This window comes from Polypterus senegalus, chromosome 10 (genome assembly GCF_016835505.1).
Source record: "Polypterus senegalus isolate Bchr_013 chromosome 10, ASM1683550v1, whole genome shotgun sequence".
NCBI classification, from domain to species: domain Eukaryota; kingdom Metazoa; phylum Chordata; class Cladistia; order Polypteriformes; family Polypteridae; genus Polypterus; species Polypterus senegalus.
In genome coordinates this window covers 799968-815950 of record NC_053163.1, presented here as the reverse complement: position 1 = coordinate 815950, position 15983 = coordinate 799968, and the positions used below count along the sequence as shown (strand labels likewise).

General features: G+C 43.7%; 1 protein-coding gene across 1 annotated transcript; it reads right to left on the bottom strand.

Moving 5' to 3' along the window:
* Nucleotides 1–3598: 3598 nt before the first annotated feature.
* LOC120536434 (nuclear factor of activated T cells 2 interacting protein) lies at nt 3599–11743 on the bottom strand. Its single transcript, XM_039764777.1, has 9 exons — nt 11673–11743; nt 9345–9461; nt 9213–9264; nt 9000–9129; nt 7694–7786; nt 7354–7561; nt 5573–5717; nt 4435–4535; nt 3599–4352 (listed from the first exon to the last, which is right to left on the bottom strand). Exons 1-9 carry the CDS (start codon nt 11682–11684, stop codon nt 4191–4193), a joined length of 1020 nt encoding a protein of 339 aa, XP_039620711.1. The 5' UTR covers nt 11685–11743; the 3' UTR covers nt 3599–4190.
* Nucleotides 11744–15983: the final 4240 nt, after the last annotated feature.

Below are 15983 nucleotides of genomic sequence, written 5' to 3'. Positions count from 1 at the left end.
GGATTGCAGGTGCTCATCAGTGAGGCGACTCCTGTGTGCTGTTTTGTTAGTCTTTATCACTGAGAAGAGCTTCTCACACAGATATGTGCTACCAAACATGCACAAGGTTCGAGCCGCATGTAGACAGACTTTTTTTGTTCTTCAAAGTCACCAAAGCGCCGTGCAAACTCAGTGCGCAATAACTCTAGTAAGCGGTAAGTGTTCGGCAAGGCAGCTGAAGCGCTGCATTATGGGATCTGTAGTTTATTGTGTTACCAGCGCTTCATATACCCGGCTTTAATAACAATAATACAGTATATAAAATGATCTCGGGCGGATATAATTACACCGGGCGGATGTGGCCCGCGGCCCTTGAGTTTGACACATATGGACTAAATAGAACTTGAAAAGATATATTTTTCAAATGTGATCGCAGCAATTCAGATAGAGTTGACGCACACTACAGCCTGCATGCGCCAATGAGTCATCCTCCTCGCTCTTACTTTTTTACCGTTCATCTAATGAATACACTGAGTATGGCTTTACCAAAACAATCATTGATGGCGAATAAAGTATCCATTATTCGAGTATGTAGATCGGTATATATATATACTGCTCAAAAGAATTAAAGGAACGCTTTTTAATCAGAGTATAGCATAAAGTCAATGAAACTTATGGGATATTCATCTGGTCAGTTAAGTAGCAGAGGGGGTTGTTAATCAGTTTCAGCTGCTGTGGTGTTAATGAAATTAACAACAGATGCACTAGAGGGGCAACAATGAGATGACCCCAAAACAGGAATGGTTTAACAGGTGGAGGCCACTGACATTTTTCCCTCCTCATCTTTTCTGACTGTTTCTTCACTAGTTTTGCATTTGGCTACAGTCAGTGTCACTACTGGTAGCATGAGGCGATACCTGGACCCTACAGAGGTTGCACAGGTAGTCCAACTTCTCCAGGATGGCACATCAATACGTGTCATTGCCAGAAGGTTTGCTGTGTCTCCCTGCACAGTCTCAAGGGCATGGAGGAGATTCTAGGAGACAAGCAGTTACTCTAGGAGAGCTGGAGAGGGCCATAGAAGGTCCATAACCCATCAGCAGGACCAGTATCTGCTCCTTTGGGCAAGGAGGAACAGGATGAGCACTGCCAGAGCCCTACAAAATGACCTCCAGCAGGCCACTGGTGTGAATGTCTCTGACCAAACAACCAGAAAGACTTCATGAGGGAGACCCAAGGGCCCCATGTCCTCTAATGGGCCCTGAGCTCACTGCCCAGCAGCATGCAGCTCGATTGGCATTCGCCATAAAATACCAGAATTGGCAGATGCACCACTGGTGCCCTGTGCTTTTACAGATGAGAGCAGGTTCACCCTGAGCACGTGACAGAAGTGAAAGGGTCTGGAGAAGCCATGGAGAACATTATGCTGCCTGTAACATCATTCAGCATGAGCAGTTTGGTGGTGGGTTAATGATTGTCTGGGGAGGCATATCCATGGAGGGTCACACAGACTGCTACAGGCTTGACAAAGGCACCTTGGCTGCCATTAGGTATCAGGATGAAATCCTTGGACCCATTGTCAGACCCTATGCTGGTACAGTGGCTCCTGGTGCACAACAATTCCTGGCCTCATGTGGTGAGAGTATGCAGGCAGTTCCTGGAGGATGAAGGAATTGATACCATTGACTGGCCACCACACTTTCCTGACCTAAATCCAATAGAACACCTCTGGGACATTATGTTTTGGTCCATCCAATGCCACCAGGTTGCACCTCAGACTGTCCAGGATTTCAGTGATGCACTGTTCCAGATCTGGGAGGAGATCCCCCACAACACCATCTGTCATCTCATTAGAAGCATGCACCGATGTTGTCAGGCATGTATACAAGAACACAGGGGCCATACAAAGTGCTGCGTACAATTTTGAGTTGCTGCAATTAAATTTTGGCAAAATGGACTAGCCTGCCACATAATTTTTTCACTCTGATTTTTGGGGCGTCTTTGAATTCAGGGCTCTGTAGGTTGATAATTTTCATTTCCATCAAACGATGTGGCATCCTTTCGTTCCTAACACATTACCCAGTCTATATCAGTATAGATATCCAGGAGGATTTCTTTTTCCCATTGAGATCTGATGTGTTTTCAAAGTGTTCCTTTAATTTTTTTGAGCAGTTTATATACATATATATACACCCGCGTATCGCAGCGGAGACGTAGTGTGTTAAAAAAGCTATGAAAAAGAAAAGGGAACATTTTAAAAATAACGTAACATGACTGTCAATATACAGTATTTGTTTTGTGAGTGTTACTGAGTGTTGCTGTCATCAACGATTTGATTATCATTATTTCTTTCAATCAGGTTCGTATTTGGAGGATGTGTTGTGTTCAAGTTACATTCCGTGTTTGTCAATTGTTGTAAAGATGACAGGTTTCTTTCATCGATTCGTTTCTTACTGCATCAATAAACAGCTCGTCTTCTTCTTTATCTGAGACCTGACACACTGCATGCACGGGTTTTTTTACACTGTCTTCCTTTAGCGGGACATTGACTTTTTCCACCGTGTGCTTTGTTTCCACAGTAGTTGGATTTATGAATATGCTTATCAGACGCTTCATATTTTTTGCTGCCTTTTCAATTGTGTAATTCGGTTTTGTTCAGCTCTTTGGAACGGTTGCTTTTATCTGTGCACTCGCCAGTTCACGTGAGCCACTCGGTGTACTTGCATCGAAGGTTCCCAGCTGTGCTGGTGCCATCTCGTGCTATGTCCATAGCTTTATTTAATGTTACCTTAGTCCTGGCACTTAAAACTTTCTCTCGCAGTTTCGCCGAGTTTGTGTCAAACACCACCCTGACCATCTCATCTTCCTCTCCATAAGCACAGTCCTTCACCCGTGAATATTTACCCGTGGCAGTTTGCTATTGGATTGCCGCTGACGGACGGCCTTATATGGGTAGGCACTAAATTACAAACGCCAGCGGCAGCCTGTCTATGAACTTAATTTAAAGTGTAGGTTTACATCGCTTTGTTTCAAGTAGCAGAACTCATGAATATGGTTGTATATGTCACTCGCTCGCTTCTTATTGTTTCGCTGCCTTCTCAATTATATAATGCATGTTTTCTTGAGCGCTTTTTGGAGGTCTTCCTGGTTTTCTATGTACTGCGTGATTACGTGGGAGGCGTGATGATGTCACACGAAACTCCGCCCCCACGGCGTTGAAGCTCATCTCCATTACAGTAAATGGAGAAAAACTGCTTCCAGTTATGACCATTACGCGTAGAATTTCGATATAAAACCTGCCCAACTTTTGTAAGGAAGCTGTAAGGAATGAACCTGCCAAATTTCAGCCTTCCACCCACACGGGAAGTAGGAGAATTAGTGATGAGTCAGTGAGTGAGTGAGTGAGTGAGGGCTTTGCCTTTTATTAGTATAGATACACCAGTTGGGAAGGAATTACATTTTTGAACGTCGTTAACAAAATTAAATCACCTGTCACTGTAAATCGAGTTTAAGCTCACAAAGGAACAAGCCAAGTTCTGGCTGCACTCTTCATGCATCAATGACATGAATATCTATGTCTTATACTAGAACAATAGCAGAAATGGAGATCTTCCATATACTTGGTATTCACGGAATAAATATATGATCAATGTCATGCAAAAAGTCTATTCGCAATGTCAATAGTCATGGCTTGCACAAAAATCATATTAGTGGGATAAAGCAGAGATACTGTTTATCTCAGAAATTAAGCAGTGTGAAGGGGGTTTGGTTTCGGCCCATCCTCGGTGAAGGTCAACAGTAAAAGAAGCAAGTCACCACTGAAAATCATGGGGTAAAATAAAACACGTGGCTTGTCACAAATCAGAGTGCAAATACTTCAGAGGTCCTATGCTGCTTGCCGGAGTGACAAGAATTGTTATTATTACCACCTGCATGTAGTCCGTGGCCAGCCAGGTACTGAAAGACCTCAAAGTGGAGGCTGCAAGGCATGAGGGCATTGCCTACTTGAATCCACCACCGAGTTTACATAGTTTTGGTAAGCTGCTAATGTTTTTGTTTTTTTATTTTTTTATTTAAATTTGTCACATTTAATCTGTACAGTAAATAATGAAATTACACCACCTAGTGTGAAGAACAAGTAATGAAGTTCCTATGCAAGAGAAGCACTCCATTAGTACTAATAACCTGGATGGACTGACATGACCCACAGCCTACTGCCACACCTCTACCACATCACCGTCCTCCATGTCCAGCTGTGCAGCCGTCATTTCCTCGGTGAGCTTCTCCCCATCAAACAGGAAGCTGAGTGCTTTCCTCTGGTGCAGTCCAGCCTTCTGTCGGTACTCGTGGAACAGCAAGGCGAGCGGTGCGTCCTATAGATGGACAGACAAATGGCAGTGACGTAAACCAAGGATCAGAGAAAGTTTTGGGCCTCCTCTTTTAAGTCAGCCCTACCTTTTTGATCAAGATCAGGTGCACCGAGTCCTTGTCCTTTCCCTGCAATCGCAGAGTAATGCCGTCTGACTCCTGCTGATTCCTTGTGAGAATGATGCAGTCTGTGGGCAGAACAGCGTAAAGGTGAGCTGGCCAGTGAGAAATCATACAGTTAATACCAGAAGAACGGACACAATTGGGAATTTACATTAGGGATCAGTGTGTTTGGTTGTTACGTGTTACACTTTAGTGAGCCAAAGGCATTGTGTTCTCCGAGGGAACTAAGCAGACTTTTGCTTTGGGAACACAGCTGCCGAGACTTCTAACTAAAAGAAGACTAAAGAAGCTTTCACAAGTGTTTAGTTTTAAAAAACTAAGTAAGCTTTTACGTTAGCACACATGAATATAAACATTTTAGATGGCATTTAAATGTATATATCAAGGTTTAGCAATACCTTAAGCTATCAAGTTAAAGCAAAACGCATTGTACTAGCTAGGGTGAGCTACATAAGAACAAATTAATTATTAAAGGTTTGTGTTTTCCTCTCTTTTAAATGGATGCCCGTTAGCTCAAGGCCACATGCTTCCGTTCCCAGCAGCTCAACCTCTGTGCTGGCTAGTCAGAGATACTGGGATTGCCTGGCAGCACAGCAGCCTACGATTTTAGTGCTGAGGGATGCTGGTGTGGTCCAGTTTTCACACGTGGGTCCTCCCGATTTCAACTTAAAGGTAAGAACAGATTCATTAAAAACGCCACCCATTTTTTAAAAGCCCAAGACTAGGAATGTGAGAATGAATGGAGAGGTGATAAGGTGACGATTACCTTCAGGTAGCAAGTAAGTCCTTCAAGCCAAAGTGATTGTTATGAGAAAGTCTACAAGACCAGGTGACTGATATGAGAAAAGGTATGGAGCGAGGTCATTGTCATGAGAAAACGTGAAAAGTGGGTGAAGAGAAAATGTGTGCAGCAGAGATATTTCAAGATAAGAATTGTAATAAATATGAGGCTCGCCCAAAGCAAGGGGCTCACTTCACTTAACTGAGATGGCTTTATACGCTCTGCAATAGTTTATGCTTTGCAATAAAGTCTATTCGGACCGCTTATCCAGAAACTCAGTGCATCTTTCCCTGAAGAGGTTATCTCCACGAAAACACTTACCCATGATGTCCGCAATGCCCAGGCCCAGCGCAGACACTGTCGATGACACAGGAAGCTCCTCCTCTTTGTTAAGCAGCAGGATGCAGGAGGACGGCACCTCCAGTTTGACGGAAAGCTGCTCTATGACAGTGCGAAGGGGGTCCGTCTGTTGAGAGAGAGTGCAGAGGTATAACACTTGGAACCTTTTTAAAAGTCTTCAGCACCCTCTAAATGTTCTCTTGTGAAAATGTATTTATCCCTTCCGGACATGTTTGTGTATTTGTCACAATGAATGGCAGCAGATCTTTTGATAAAAATTTAGATAGAGGAAGCCACGATAAAGTTCCCCATATACTGACCCTTACCATGAGACTGAAGTTGTCATCACAAGGTTTCTATACATTAATCCTTGAGCAAAGCAAATTCTTAGAAGAGATTAAAAACAAAATGCTGAAACTACAAAGCCATTTCTAAGATTCTGGGGCTGCAGGGCAACACCACGAGAGCCATTATTTTACAATGGGAATATCTAGAACAGAGGGGAATAATCTTAGGTGAAAGGCCAGCCAGTCAAAACGATCACAAGGGCCCAGTGATGATTCAATGAAAAAGTCACAGAGAATCGCAGAAAAACATCCAAAGAACTGTAGGCCTCTCCAGCCTCATCGGAGGTCAGTGTGTAAGTGAGGTGTCAGTGTGAACACAAAATGGACTGATACACCGCTTTGTGCAATTCATTTTTTTTCTTTTAGTCATGCAGTGTAGGTCACCTGGTGAACACACAGCTGCTAGGTTTATCTATAATATAGTGCCTGACGCCCAATGAGGCAGATGTGGATCAGTTTCACTTCTAATGGCGGGACCTTCTTGTGCTGGCTAAGTCATAATAAACTGCCTTCCAATAGAGAGACCCTGTTGAGGTGTGTTTAGCTAGAATATACTGCATTACCTTGATGGGCCTCTGTGCATCTGTTTTACATCTAATAGAATGACCCTTTCTGAGTTTTAGCCATAATACAGTGCCTTACTCTAAAAGGCTTCTACATATAAAAGGTTATTTCTAATGATTAACCGGATTTAGCTAGACTACGGCACCATATGCTATAAAAGCTTCGGCGCATAGACTTTAATTCTAACAGAGTGACCTTGTGGAGCTGCAGTTAGCCATTATACGTTGCCTTAACCTGATGGACCACTGTGTGTCACTTTTAATTCTAAGTGTGTGACCTTGCTGAGCCTGGTTTAGCCATTATATAGTGCCTTACACTGAAATGGCTGCTGCCTGCAGGTAACTGACAAACATGACCTTTTCGAATTGGGTTTAGCTGCAATAGTGCTTTGTGCCGTAAAGGCTTACGCATACATGTGTTACTGCTAACACCGTGACCTCACTGAGCTGGAGCCCTAACATTAAAGGCCCTGTGTTTGTTATTTTATTTGTACAGGATTGAAACTTGCTATGCTGGCATTAGCCACCATATATTGTCTACCATTGAAAAGCTTTCTGCATTTCTAACAGAATGGCGCTGTTGAGTTTTAATATGGCTGCTTACCCTGAACGGTCTCCTATACTGACGTTACTTCATATGGAATGGCCTTACTCAGCTGGGTTCATCTATAATAAAGGGCCCTAATAGTAAAAGGGCTTCTGCACGTTACGTCTGACCTTGCTGAGGTATAATCTGTCACAGTATTTTGCCTTCCACACTACAGTCAGAATTAAGGTCATGACTGTCTGTGCTACCCCCCAGTATTCAGCGGCCTTAGAATCTAAATGTAGTTGCCTTCCCATTACAGCTTACCGATTGAACGGGGATCCTATGAAGGTCACCTCGGCAGCGAATCTTCAATGTGATCTCTCTGGGACCGGCAAGCTCCTTATTCTCCAGGGTGGGTGAAGTGACCAAGATGACGTCATTGTCTTCATCGCTGTCACACTTATTGTTTCGTCCTCTACGTGCAGTCGCAGATACGGTGGTGCCCAGCTTGTTCAGTGTCATGTCCACTTTCCTGCATGGGCAGAACAAGAGGGCGTCAGCTTAGAGGATTGGAAACGACAAGTGGCAGTGATCTAAGGACAGAGCACGTGACACCACAGCCCTAGCAGGATAAGACTTGCACCTTACCCAGAGAGACACACACCTGATTTTCCTGAGGGCTCTGCCAACTCTCCGAGTCCTTTTCAAAGGTACTTCTGGTGTAGGGGGTGGAGGTGAAGGAGACCTGTCCCAGGATCTGAGAAATACAAAGACATTACGCAGACATCCTGATGACATCACACTGGTCCAGCATTAGGCTAACACACCTTAACTCTTTTAAGGTGAACATGCACTTTAGTCGACATCCAGAGGCAGAGGTTAATAATCAGCTATAAACGTCGACAAAACTCACCGTTACGTTAAGGGTAGACTCTCGCTGCGAAGAGGACTGTTAGACTTAATGTCGAATCACCACACGTGTGCGAGGAGAAAACAGCATCCAGAGTGGCATCGATATCGAGATGTGCAAGTGCGAGTGCACAAAGCAAAACACTCTGTGCGCATTATTTAATTTTTGGACATTATTTCTGAATCGGACCAGGACTTCTTGAACTCGAAAACGAAAGATAGGTAGCCATTTTTTTTAATCCAGAAAATGCTTTCAAGGTTATGAGTGCTGAGATGAACAGGTATCTAATAAGTACGTGAATTAACTCTGAGGATCTCATGGAATATAAATCAGAGTGACATTTGTCATAAGTAAGTATTTTATGATGATTCATATGTGAAATCATTGCTTTGTGTGCTTTTTAGAAAACAGTTTTTTTTGGAAAAATATTCAGCCCTGGGAGAAAGAGAAAAAATAAAAATGAATTTGCCCTAAAAGAGTTAATTATGAAAATATATGTACAGTAAGTGCCAGCTAAAGATGTGACGTGTGTTTATTAAACGTTTCCCAGATTAAGACCATCTGTGACTATTTGTACCCGCCAGTTGTGTTCAGTTCCATACTCTCTTCTAAGATCGTGAAGATTGGCGTTGTAACGTTTAGGGTCATGCAATTGTTTTATATGTTGTCTTAAAACTGGACGATTTCAAAGGCGTGTAAAAGTGATGAACACATGCTCAGTTCTGATCTACTTTAGAAAGCAGATGAGCAAAAAATAATCATATTGCACTGCAATTGCCGCTGCCGCCCACCCGCTGTGCCCATTGCCAGAGATGGTGAACAGACGGCGACAGCAGGCACAGCACACAGCAACAGACATTTTATGTTGATTTATGTGTAAAACCATCGATTTGTGTGCTTTTCAGATAAGCGAGGTTTTTGGGGGAAAAAATATTCAGCCTTGAGCCAAAATGGAATAAATATAAATAAATGAGCTCTCAAAGAGTTAAGGCGACACAAAATGCTGGCACAGCAGGAGACTCAAAGCAGTCAGGAGCTGTGATGGCCGACACACACTCACTCTTGTTTAGGAGGCTCCTCTTCGGAGTCTGACCCGTCCAGCATAACCAGCTTATCCTCCACAGGCTTTTCTTTACTCCGCTTGTTTGTGACCCCGGGGTCCCACGGGGGCTCAGATTCTTCCTCCACATCTGGGGAGTAAAGAGACAAATCGGTAAGCTCTGATGTCACACTGTCTGCAAACGGCGACCTAGGCAAAGCCCCCAAAACTTACCCGAGTCCAGCTCATTAGGGATTTTAGGGCTGAACCGCAGGCTGCTGCTGACCTGAGGGGGACAGACATGTCACAATGAATCAAGTCGATGTGGACAGAGGTACACAGACACCGTGGCACACATGCCCTCACCTTGCTGGAGTAGACTGGTATGGTGCGCAGGTTGGTGTAATCCAGGACACGACGGCGCTTTGGCTGGGGTGCTCTCACCTCGATGAGATCCTCATCAGTGCCGCTGCTCTCGGATATCTGAGGTTGGAGAGAAGAAGACCCTCACACACACACACTGCCATGTGAAAAAGTAAATACACCCCTGGAGATGTTTTCTCCTTTTTTTTTGAAATATCAACATTTGATCGCCATTTGAACAGCATCGATAGGTGAAGGTGGTACTACAAACATCATCATGCCACACTGACAGCTTTTGGTCGACTGTATGATTTAAATCAACTTTGCACGACCCTGACGCTTATCACTACCTCAAATATCTCAAATTAGGATCAGCTGGAAATGACCAGAGCATCTTTAAAAAGAGAATCATCACGGAGCCTGTCCTCTCATTTAAACTACCTCAGGCACTTAGCCTGGTTTGCTCTTTGCTGCTGAGCTGTGTGTAATCACCATGCCAGGATCAAAAGAGCTCTTTGAGGGCTTCAGAAAGAAGGTTACAGGTGCATGAAAGTCCTTAAAACATCTCCAAACAAAATTGAAAAATCGACCATTATAGCGTCCTGAAGAGAATCTACAAGTGGAGGAGAGCAGAACCCTAGACGCTGAAAGGAGCCCCTTAAGGCCCAAAACTTTAAAATTAAACACAGATTAAGGCAAAGAGAGTTAATCAGAAGTGAAAACTGGTCACCGATTAAGAAGATGGTTAGAATGAACAGCTGCACCCAGGACTTGAGTTGGACGCTCCAGGGTGAACTACTCACGGCTAAAGCAATCAAATCACAAGTGCGCCAGGTAATAACGGCTACCCGCTCAGACGCTGGCAGCTTGCGCCTTTCCTTGACCCCCGCTATGGAGAGCACCAGTGGACTCCTCAAATGCAGAAGGTGCCAGCCAATGAAGGTCTGCAGGTCGGACCTCACTTTTATTCTATGTTAATCAGTGTTCCCCAATTTTAATTCTTAATTATTTTGTCTTTTTTTTTTCTCCCTTCATCATGTAAAGCACTTTGAGCTACATTATTTGTATTTAAATGTGCTATCTAAATAAATGTTGTTGCAGTGTTGAGGTGGCATCTGGACGAGGCTCATTAGCACAGGCCATATATGGAGGTTTCAGGGTTGACGTGTGCATATTTACAAGATGATTCTGATTTATGAAGGTAAACTCTGTAGAAATGTGCGCGACGCAGATGTTATAACATTTTCACACTCAAATCTACACAGTTTTATAAATGAGACCCCTGGAGTTCTGAAACACTATAAAGAGAAGAGCTTACTTGACCACAGAACCACAAGGCAGTTTGGCAAAAAACAAAATCCTCCAGCTGACCAGAAGAACCGGACACTAACCGTAAAGGACGGCAGTGGAAATGTTCAGGTTTGGGTGTACATCAGGGGCTGGGCAGGTCACCATTGTAGAACACATTAGGATTTCCTGATTATGCCGGGGGCTGCTTAAGGACAACCTAAGATCATCTGTCAGAAGACGGACCTTGAAAAACGACAAAGCCCCTAAACAAACCAGTAAATCCACAAAGGCACTGCTGAAACGGACAGGCCAAGTCAAAGCCCTGATCTGAAGCCCATCAAGATTCGAGGGGCCTTTGGGTTTGTGCAGAATGCAAGGAAGCCCCTCGGCTGAAAGAATTCCGCATGGATGAGGAAGGAATGCTTTCTGCCAGTCGATGTCAGCACCTGCTAGACCGCTGTAGGAAATGCCAACTTGAGGGGCAATACCAACTAGTAGAGCCAAGGGCGTTCTGACAATTTCCACTGACGGAAACGCTGTATCTGTTCAATTTCTGTTACCTAAAGATACCGTTGAAGTAAAGATCTAATCTAGACACGGTGTCCTCTTATGTTAAAAAACGGTATTAACTTTCCAAATGACCGTCCATCAGGTTCAAACGCAATGAGGTGGCCAGGCTGGGGGGCACAGAAATGAATTGACGTGCCGTTACTGAAGTAGCCGACCAATTTAATGCCATTTACATGTGGACGCCCCAGCGTCCGGCCAAAAAACACCAGAAGTTTCTGGGTCAGGTCTGAGCACAACAGCTTACGGTAATGTGAGTCGGCAAAATCCAACACCTTCAGCGCACTTGGCCAGTCACAAACCTCCAGCGTAAAAGTTCACGCAAGATATTAAACCCAAAATGTAACCGTGCACTGTATTTATTCTGTTCACGGAAAACTCCCCACGTTCCTCGAACTTCCCCTAAAACAGCCATACTTCGAACTAACGTACCCATTCAGGTAATATCCGCTAAACAACAAACAAACCGCTTACCTTTTCCGCCATTACGGTTTGAGTATAAGAGGCTTAACCTGCCCGTCCGGGACCGCCCACCGCTATTAACTATTGGTCAGAAAAAAAACGAAACTAGAACTCGGCCAATTATCAGCGTGCAAATTGGAAGAATGTTCACTGTTACAATTGGCGGATTTGTGTAGGAGGCGAGACTACGGGTGGTTCTGAAGCTCTCATTGGTAATTTAGAATGTCAATCATATGGTGGCGCTCGATAAACAAAGAAATCACGGGTCGAAAAGAGAAAGCGCTGACCATCGAGAGTTTAATTCCCAGCGCATTGACTGTGGGTAAGGTCAGCGGTTGCACGCAGCTCCTTGTCGGACGAAATCGCGTTCGTTTGTCCCTTTCGTAAATGGAATGGAATGATCCATCATAACAATTATTCCCTCTGGAAACGCATGCGGTTCTGATGTGGTGGGCAGCCTTATGGATGTTTGGGTCGGAGGATGGGGGGAAACTGATGCGCTCAAACCATAGTCACAAACCGTTATGAGACCCTCGGACAATATCAGTTAAAGCGACTTTAAATTCAATGCTCCCGTTCATTCAGGTCAGCTTGGTTCCGCAAGTTTAAGCAAGTGAAAGGTGCTATAGAGATAAAAAGTATTGTTAATTACGTTAAAGCGTACAAATTGGCATTTCAGGGCCTTTAACCCTGCAGTCTTACAGAGCAGCTAATAATCATCAAAGAACCCTGCAGCTGATCAGCTGATAACTTTGCCACTGTGGCCGTCTGCCATACAGGCAGCGTGTGCCATAAGAGTGTCATTAGGGCCCCAGTTTTAGGTTAGTAATGCCTTATACCTCTCAGTGATCTGAACACATGTTTAGAGAAAAAACGTGATATAAAAATAAAATAAAAGAGTAATTGTGGTGAGAATAGACCTTTCAACCCAGGAAGGCTTGCCAGTCCTATAATCAACTGATATTTCCAAAAAGACTTCTTGTCGTGTTTTTCAGGTCCCTATTGCTAATGTCACATTACGTGACTTCTGGTCGTGCAGTATGTCAGACTTACTGACCGCAGTTGCTGATCTTGTCTTTGGACCACCTCAGTTCACGTGACTGTAAATCGTTGCACATGTCAGAGTTAGCGACTGCTGAGGACCTTCCCGCACAGCGGTTCTCATCTCTTTCTCTGACAGCATGCAGTCTGTTTAGCTGGTGTTGTATGAAGGGTTAACAGGTATGGAGGGTTCAGCCGCAATCTCGGCTCTTTTTGTTTCTTTTTTCCATTCTGTTGTGGTACATAAAGCATGAGACATCAGGCAGGTGAGTGCCTCTTCTGTTTGTGAGTCCTGAACAGCCGTGTTCCTTGTTTCTCATTGCTGCGTTATTATATTCATTATACTTCTGGTTGAGCATTCATTGATTGTCGTCTCTCATGTAGAGTCATGGACCAGTTGCACTGGGTCACTGGGTATGTCACATTATGCGACCAGCTTCACGAGGGCACTCTGCCGACTGCCCCCAGCTCGCTACAAGGTTGAAAATGAAAGCTGTGACTGAAAACTACTGGAAAAGTCGTCTAATGTGACATGACCTGTAGGTACCACTCTCCACTACATGGTCACTTATTTCAGGGGTCTGTGGTTTTCAATGAGAAGTCGGCCCTTAACAACTTCCCATCTGTCTCCCGAAGTCCGCTTTGATGCAATTAATTTAAAGTTATAACTGGTATCTACTTTACTGATTAAATTGATAGTTGTGTCGTTTCTCTGTTTTAATGTTTGTTTGTTTGTTTAAACTGAAAGGTTCGGCTCCTTCAAGCTTTCCTCATGGCTCATACCTCAGCCTAATCGCTCTCCTCCAACCTTCCTCTGGTGCTGCTCTGTCTTTTTTTGTCAAATGGCACATTTCTACACATTTAAGGCGCTATATAGCTTAACGTTCTACTAGCTGCGTTGATCGCAAATGTGTCCCCATTATCTGGATTCTCTTGCAGAGCCGGAGGGGGCAGCAGCTCATTGTGCCCCCACACAGCATTGTCACGATTCGATTCTGAGTTGCTTATCTGCAGTGTTCTTGTTTTATTTAGCAATGTCCTGTTCTCCTTTTCTGCGGTGGGCTGGCGCCCTGCCCAGGGTTTGTTTCCTGTCTTGCGCCCTGTGTTGGCTGGGATTGCCTCCAGCAGACCCCTGTGACCCTGTAGTTAGGATATAGCGGGTTGGATAATGGATGGATGGATGTTCTCCTTTTTGGGTCCTCCAGCACCGCCATTTTGACTCCCATTTTTAGGTCTGCTCTCTATGTTTGTAGGGGTGGGGCCTCTGAGGTCATGACCCATGATTATGATGTGATAGGATTAAAGGATGACTTTGAGCTCATTTCCTTATCTGATCTTCAGATACCAAAACCCTTTAAGAAAAAAGAATTACGTACCTAGATCATTCATTTTAATACAATACTTACCTGGTATAATGGTCCTAATGGAACCTCTTTTGAAGTATTTATGGATTTAGTGGTTTTTAAAGGGACTATTTATAAGAAAGGGAATTTTTTAAGTATTTATAGAATGGTCTTAATTATTTCATTAGGATTAGGGATGGTTTTATCAATGGCTTAGTGTGTCAATGTTAAGGAATGACAGTATAATTTAGGATTAATGCTCCATTCTAGTGTACCAGTGCAGTTGTATCCTTCGGGATAGACAACCTCCATTAACCCTAACCTAACCCCGGCCAGTGTCCAGGAGTGGAGCTTCTGTATATTTGACACATTATCTGTGCTAGATCTTACTTAATTCTATGTTAAAGTTGAGGAATTTTTTTTTTAATGGAGGATACTTTAAGGGGTAACCCTTACTGGGCTTGACGAGTAATTAGAATTTTTAGAGATCAGTATTAAGAAGGTCCCTAGTGTTATTATTGTTGGTTTTTTATGGAATCCATATTTATAATTTTATTTTTAGTTAATTTATTTAGGGTGTATTGATTTAATAATTTTTTTAGATATTTATTAAACCAACGGCCAAGGCATGTTGCCAATGCACTAATGGACTATAGTTACAGCGACTTCTGCAAATCACCAGATGCCACTCTGCTCATTCTTTTCAAAGGTGCAAGACTTCAGCTCTTTTTCCAAAGATGTATCTCTGCAGCCCTGGGCTTCCACACTGGAGCTCCAAGTAAGTGCCAATAGAGTCCAGCTGCAGACCTCCAGAGCTCTACACTGCACTACAGTTAAGATTAGGCCTGTGGAGGGTTTACTATCTGTCACAAGTAATGATGACTGTCCATTAAGTCAACTCCAGGCCCTTGGAGCTCCAGGATGGAGGCCCCAGGCTGTGGAGATATCAGACACTCCTTTTCTGGTACAATCAGGAAGAAGCCTCAAAGGCTTCACTGAGTTTCGTCTGGCCATCACTACCAAGGAGGTCATGAAAAGAGAAGCTAAACATCATGAGCAGGATAGCTAGTTCTTCAGCCCTAGGTGGAGGCATCCAAGGCCCTCATATAGGCCCATACAGGCTGCTGCAGTGTCGGGGTGTCCACCTCCCTGGGCTCAACATACAGAGGGAATCACAAATAACAAAGGATAACAGAAGTGTGAAAGAGAATTAAGGATATATTCTCATTAATTTATCTTTTAAACCATTAACAAAAATGTAAACCACCAGAAGTGGAGCACCCAAACCAAAACACGAGCCGTACATTCTTGCAGGATATGTTAAGCATGCAATGCCAGTTGGCAGTGTGGTGGTAATCCGGTGGAGTGGCGATTCCTCTTCAAGTGTCTTCTGTATACAGTTTGGACTCTGCAGTGTTGGAGTGTTGCAAACCAGAAAGGTGGTCTTCCAACCCAATGAAAAACAGTTGTAGCTTACTTAGGTAGTGGTTGCTTTCCTTATATATGCAAATGTCTACATCATTATAACATCCTAGTAATAAAACTTCTCTAACCAGTCCTTATCAGGTGCCTCTTATTCAACTTCAGCTGTATTGTCCTATGTACTCGGTACAATGAAAATCTTATTTTGCTGCTGCTGCTGTTGTTATGCACCTCAAATCTGGAATAGCCTGCCAATAGGAATTCACCAGGCTGATACAGTAGAGCACTTTAAAACACTGCTGACCACACATTACTGTAACATGGCCTTCTCCTAACTTCACTTTAATTTAATCCTGATACTCTGTATGTTCAATTCATCACAATAACTATTCATGGTGGCTCTAAAATCCATACTGACCCCTACTCTCTCTTCTGTTTCTTTTTCCGGTTTCTTTGTGGTGGCGGCCTGTGCCACCTCCACCTTCTCAAAGCATCCTGATGCTCGAAGGACCCTAAA

What these genes read in the sequence shown, in the direction of transcription:
- LOC120536434 (XM_039764777.1), bottom strand. An exon ending in AGAGCCCTCAGGAAAATCAG is followed by an intron (nt 7,562 to 7,693) that starts GTGTGTGTCTCT and finishes CTGCCCATGCAG; the next exon opens with GAAAGTGGACATGACACTGA. An exon ending in ATAGGATCCCCGTTCAATCG is followed by an intron (nt 5,718 to 7,353) that starts GTAAGCTGTAAT and finishes CTCTCTCAACAG; the next exon opens with ACGGACCCCCTTCGCACTGT.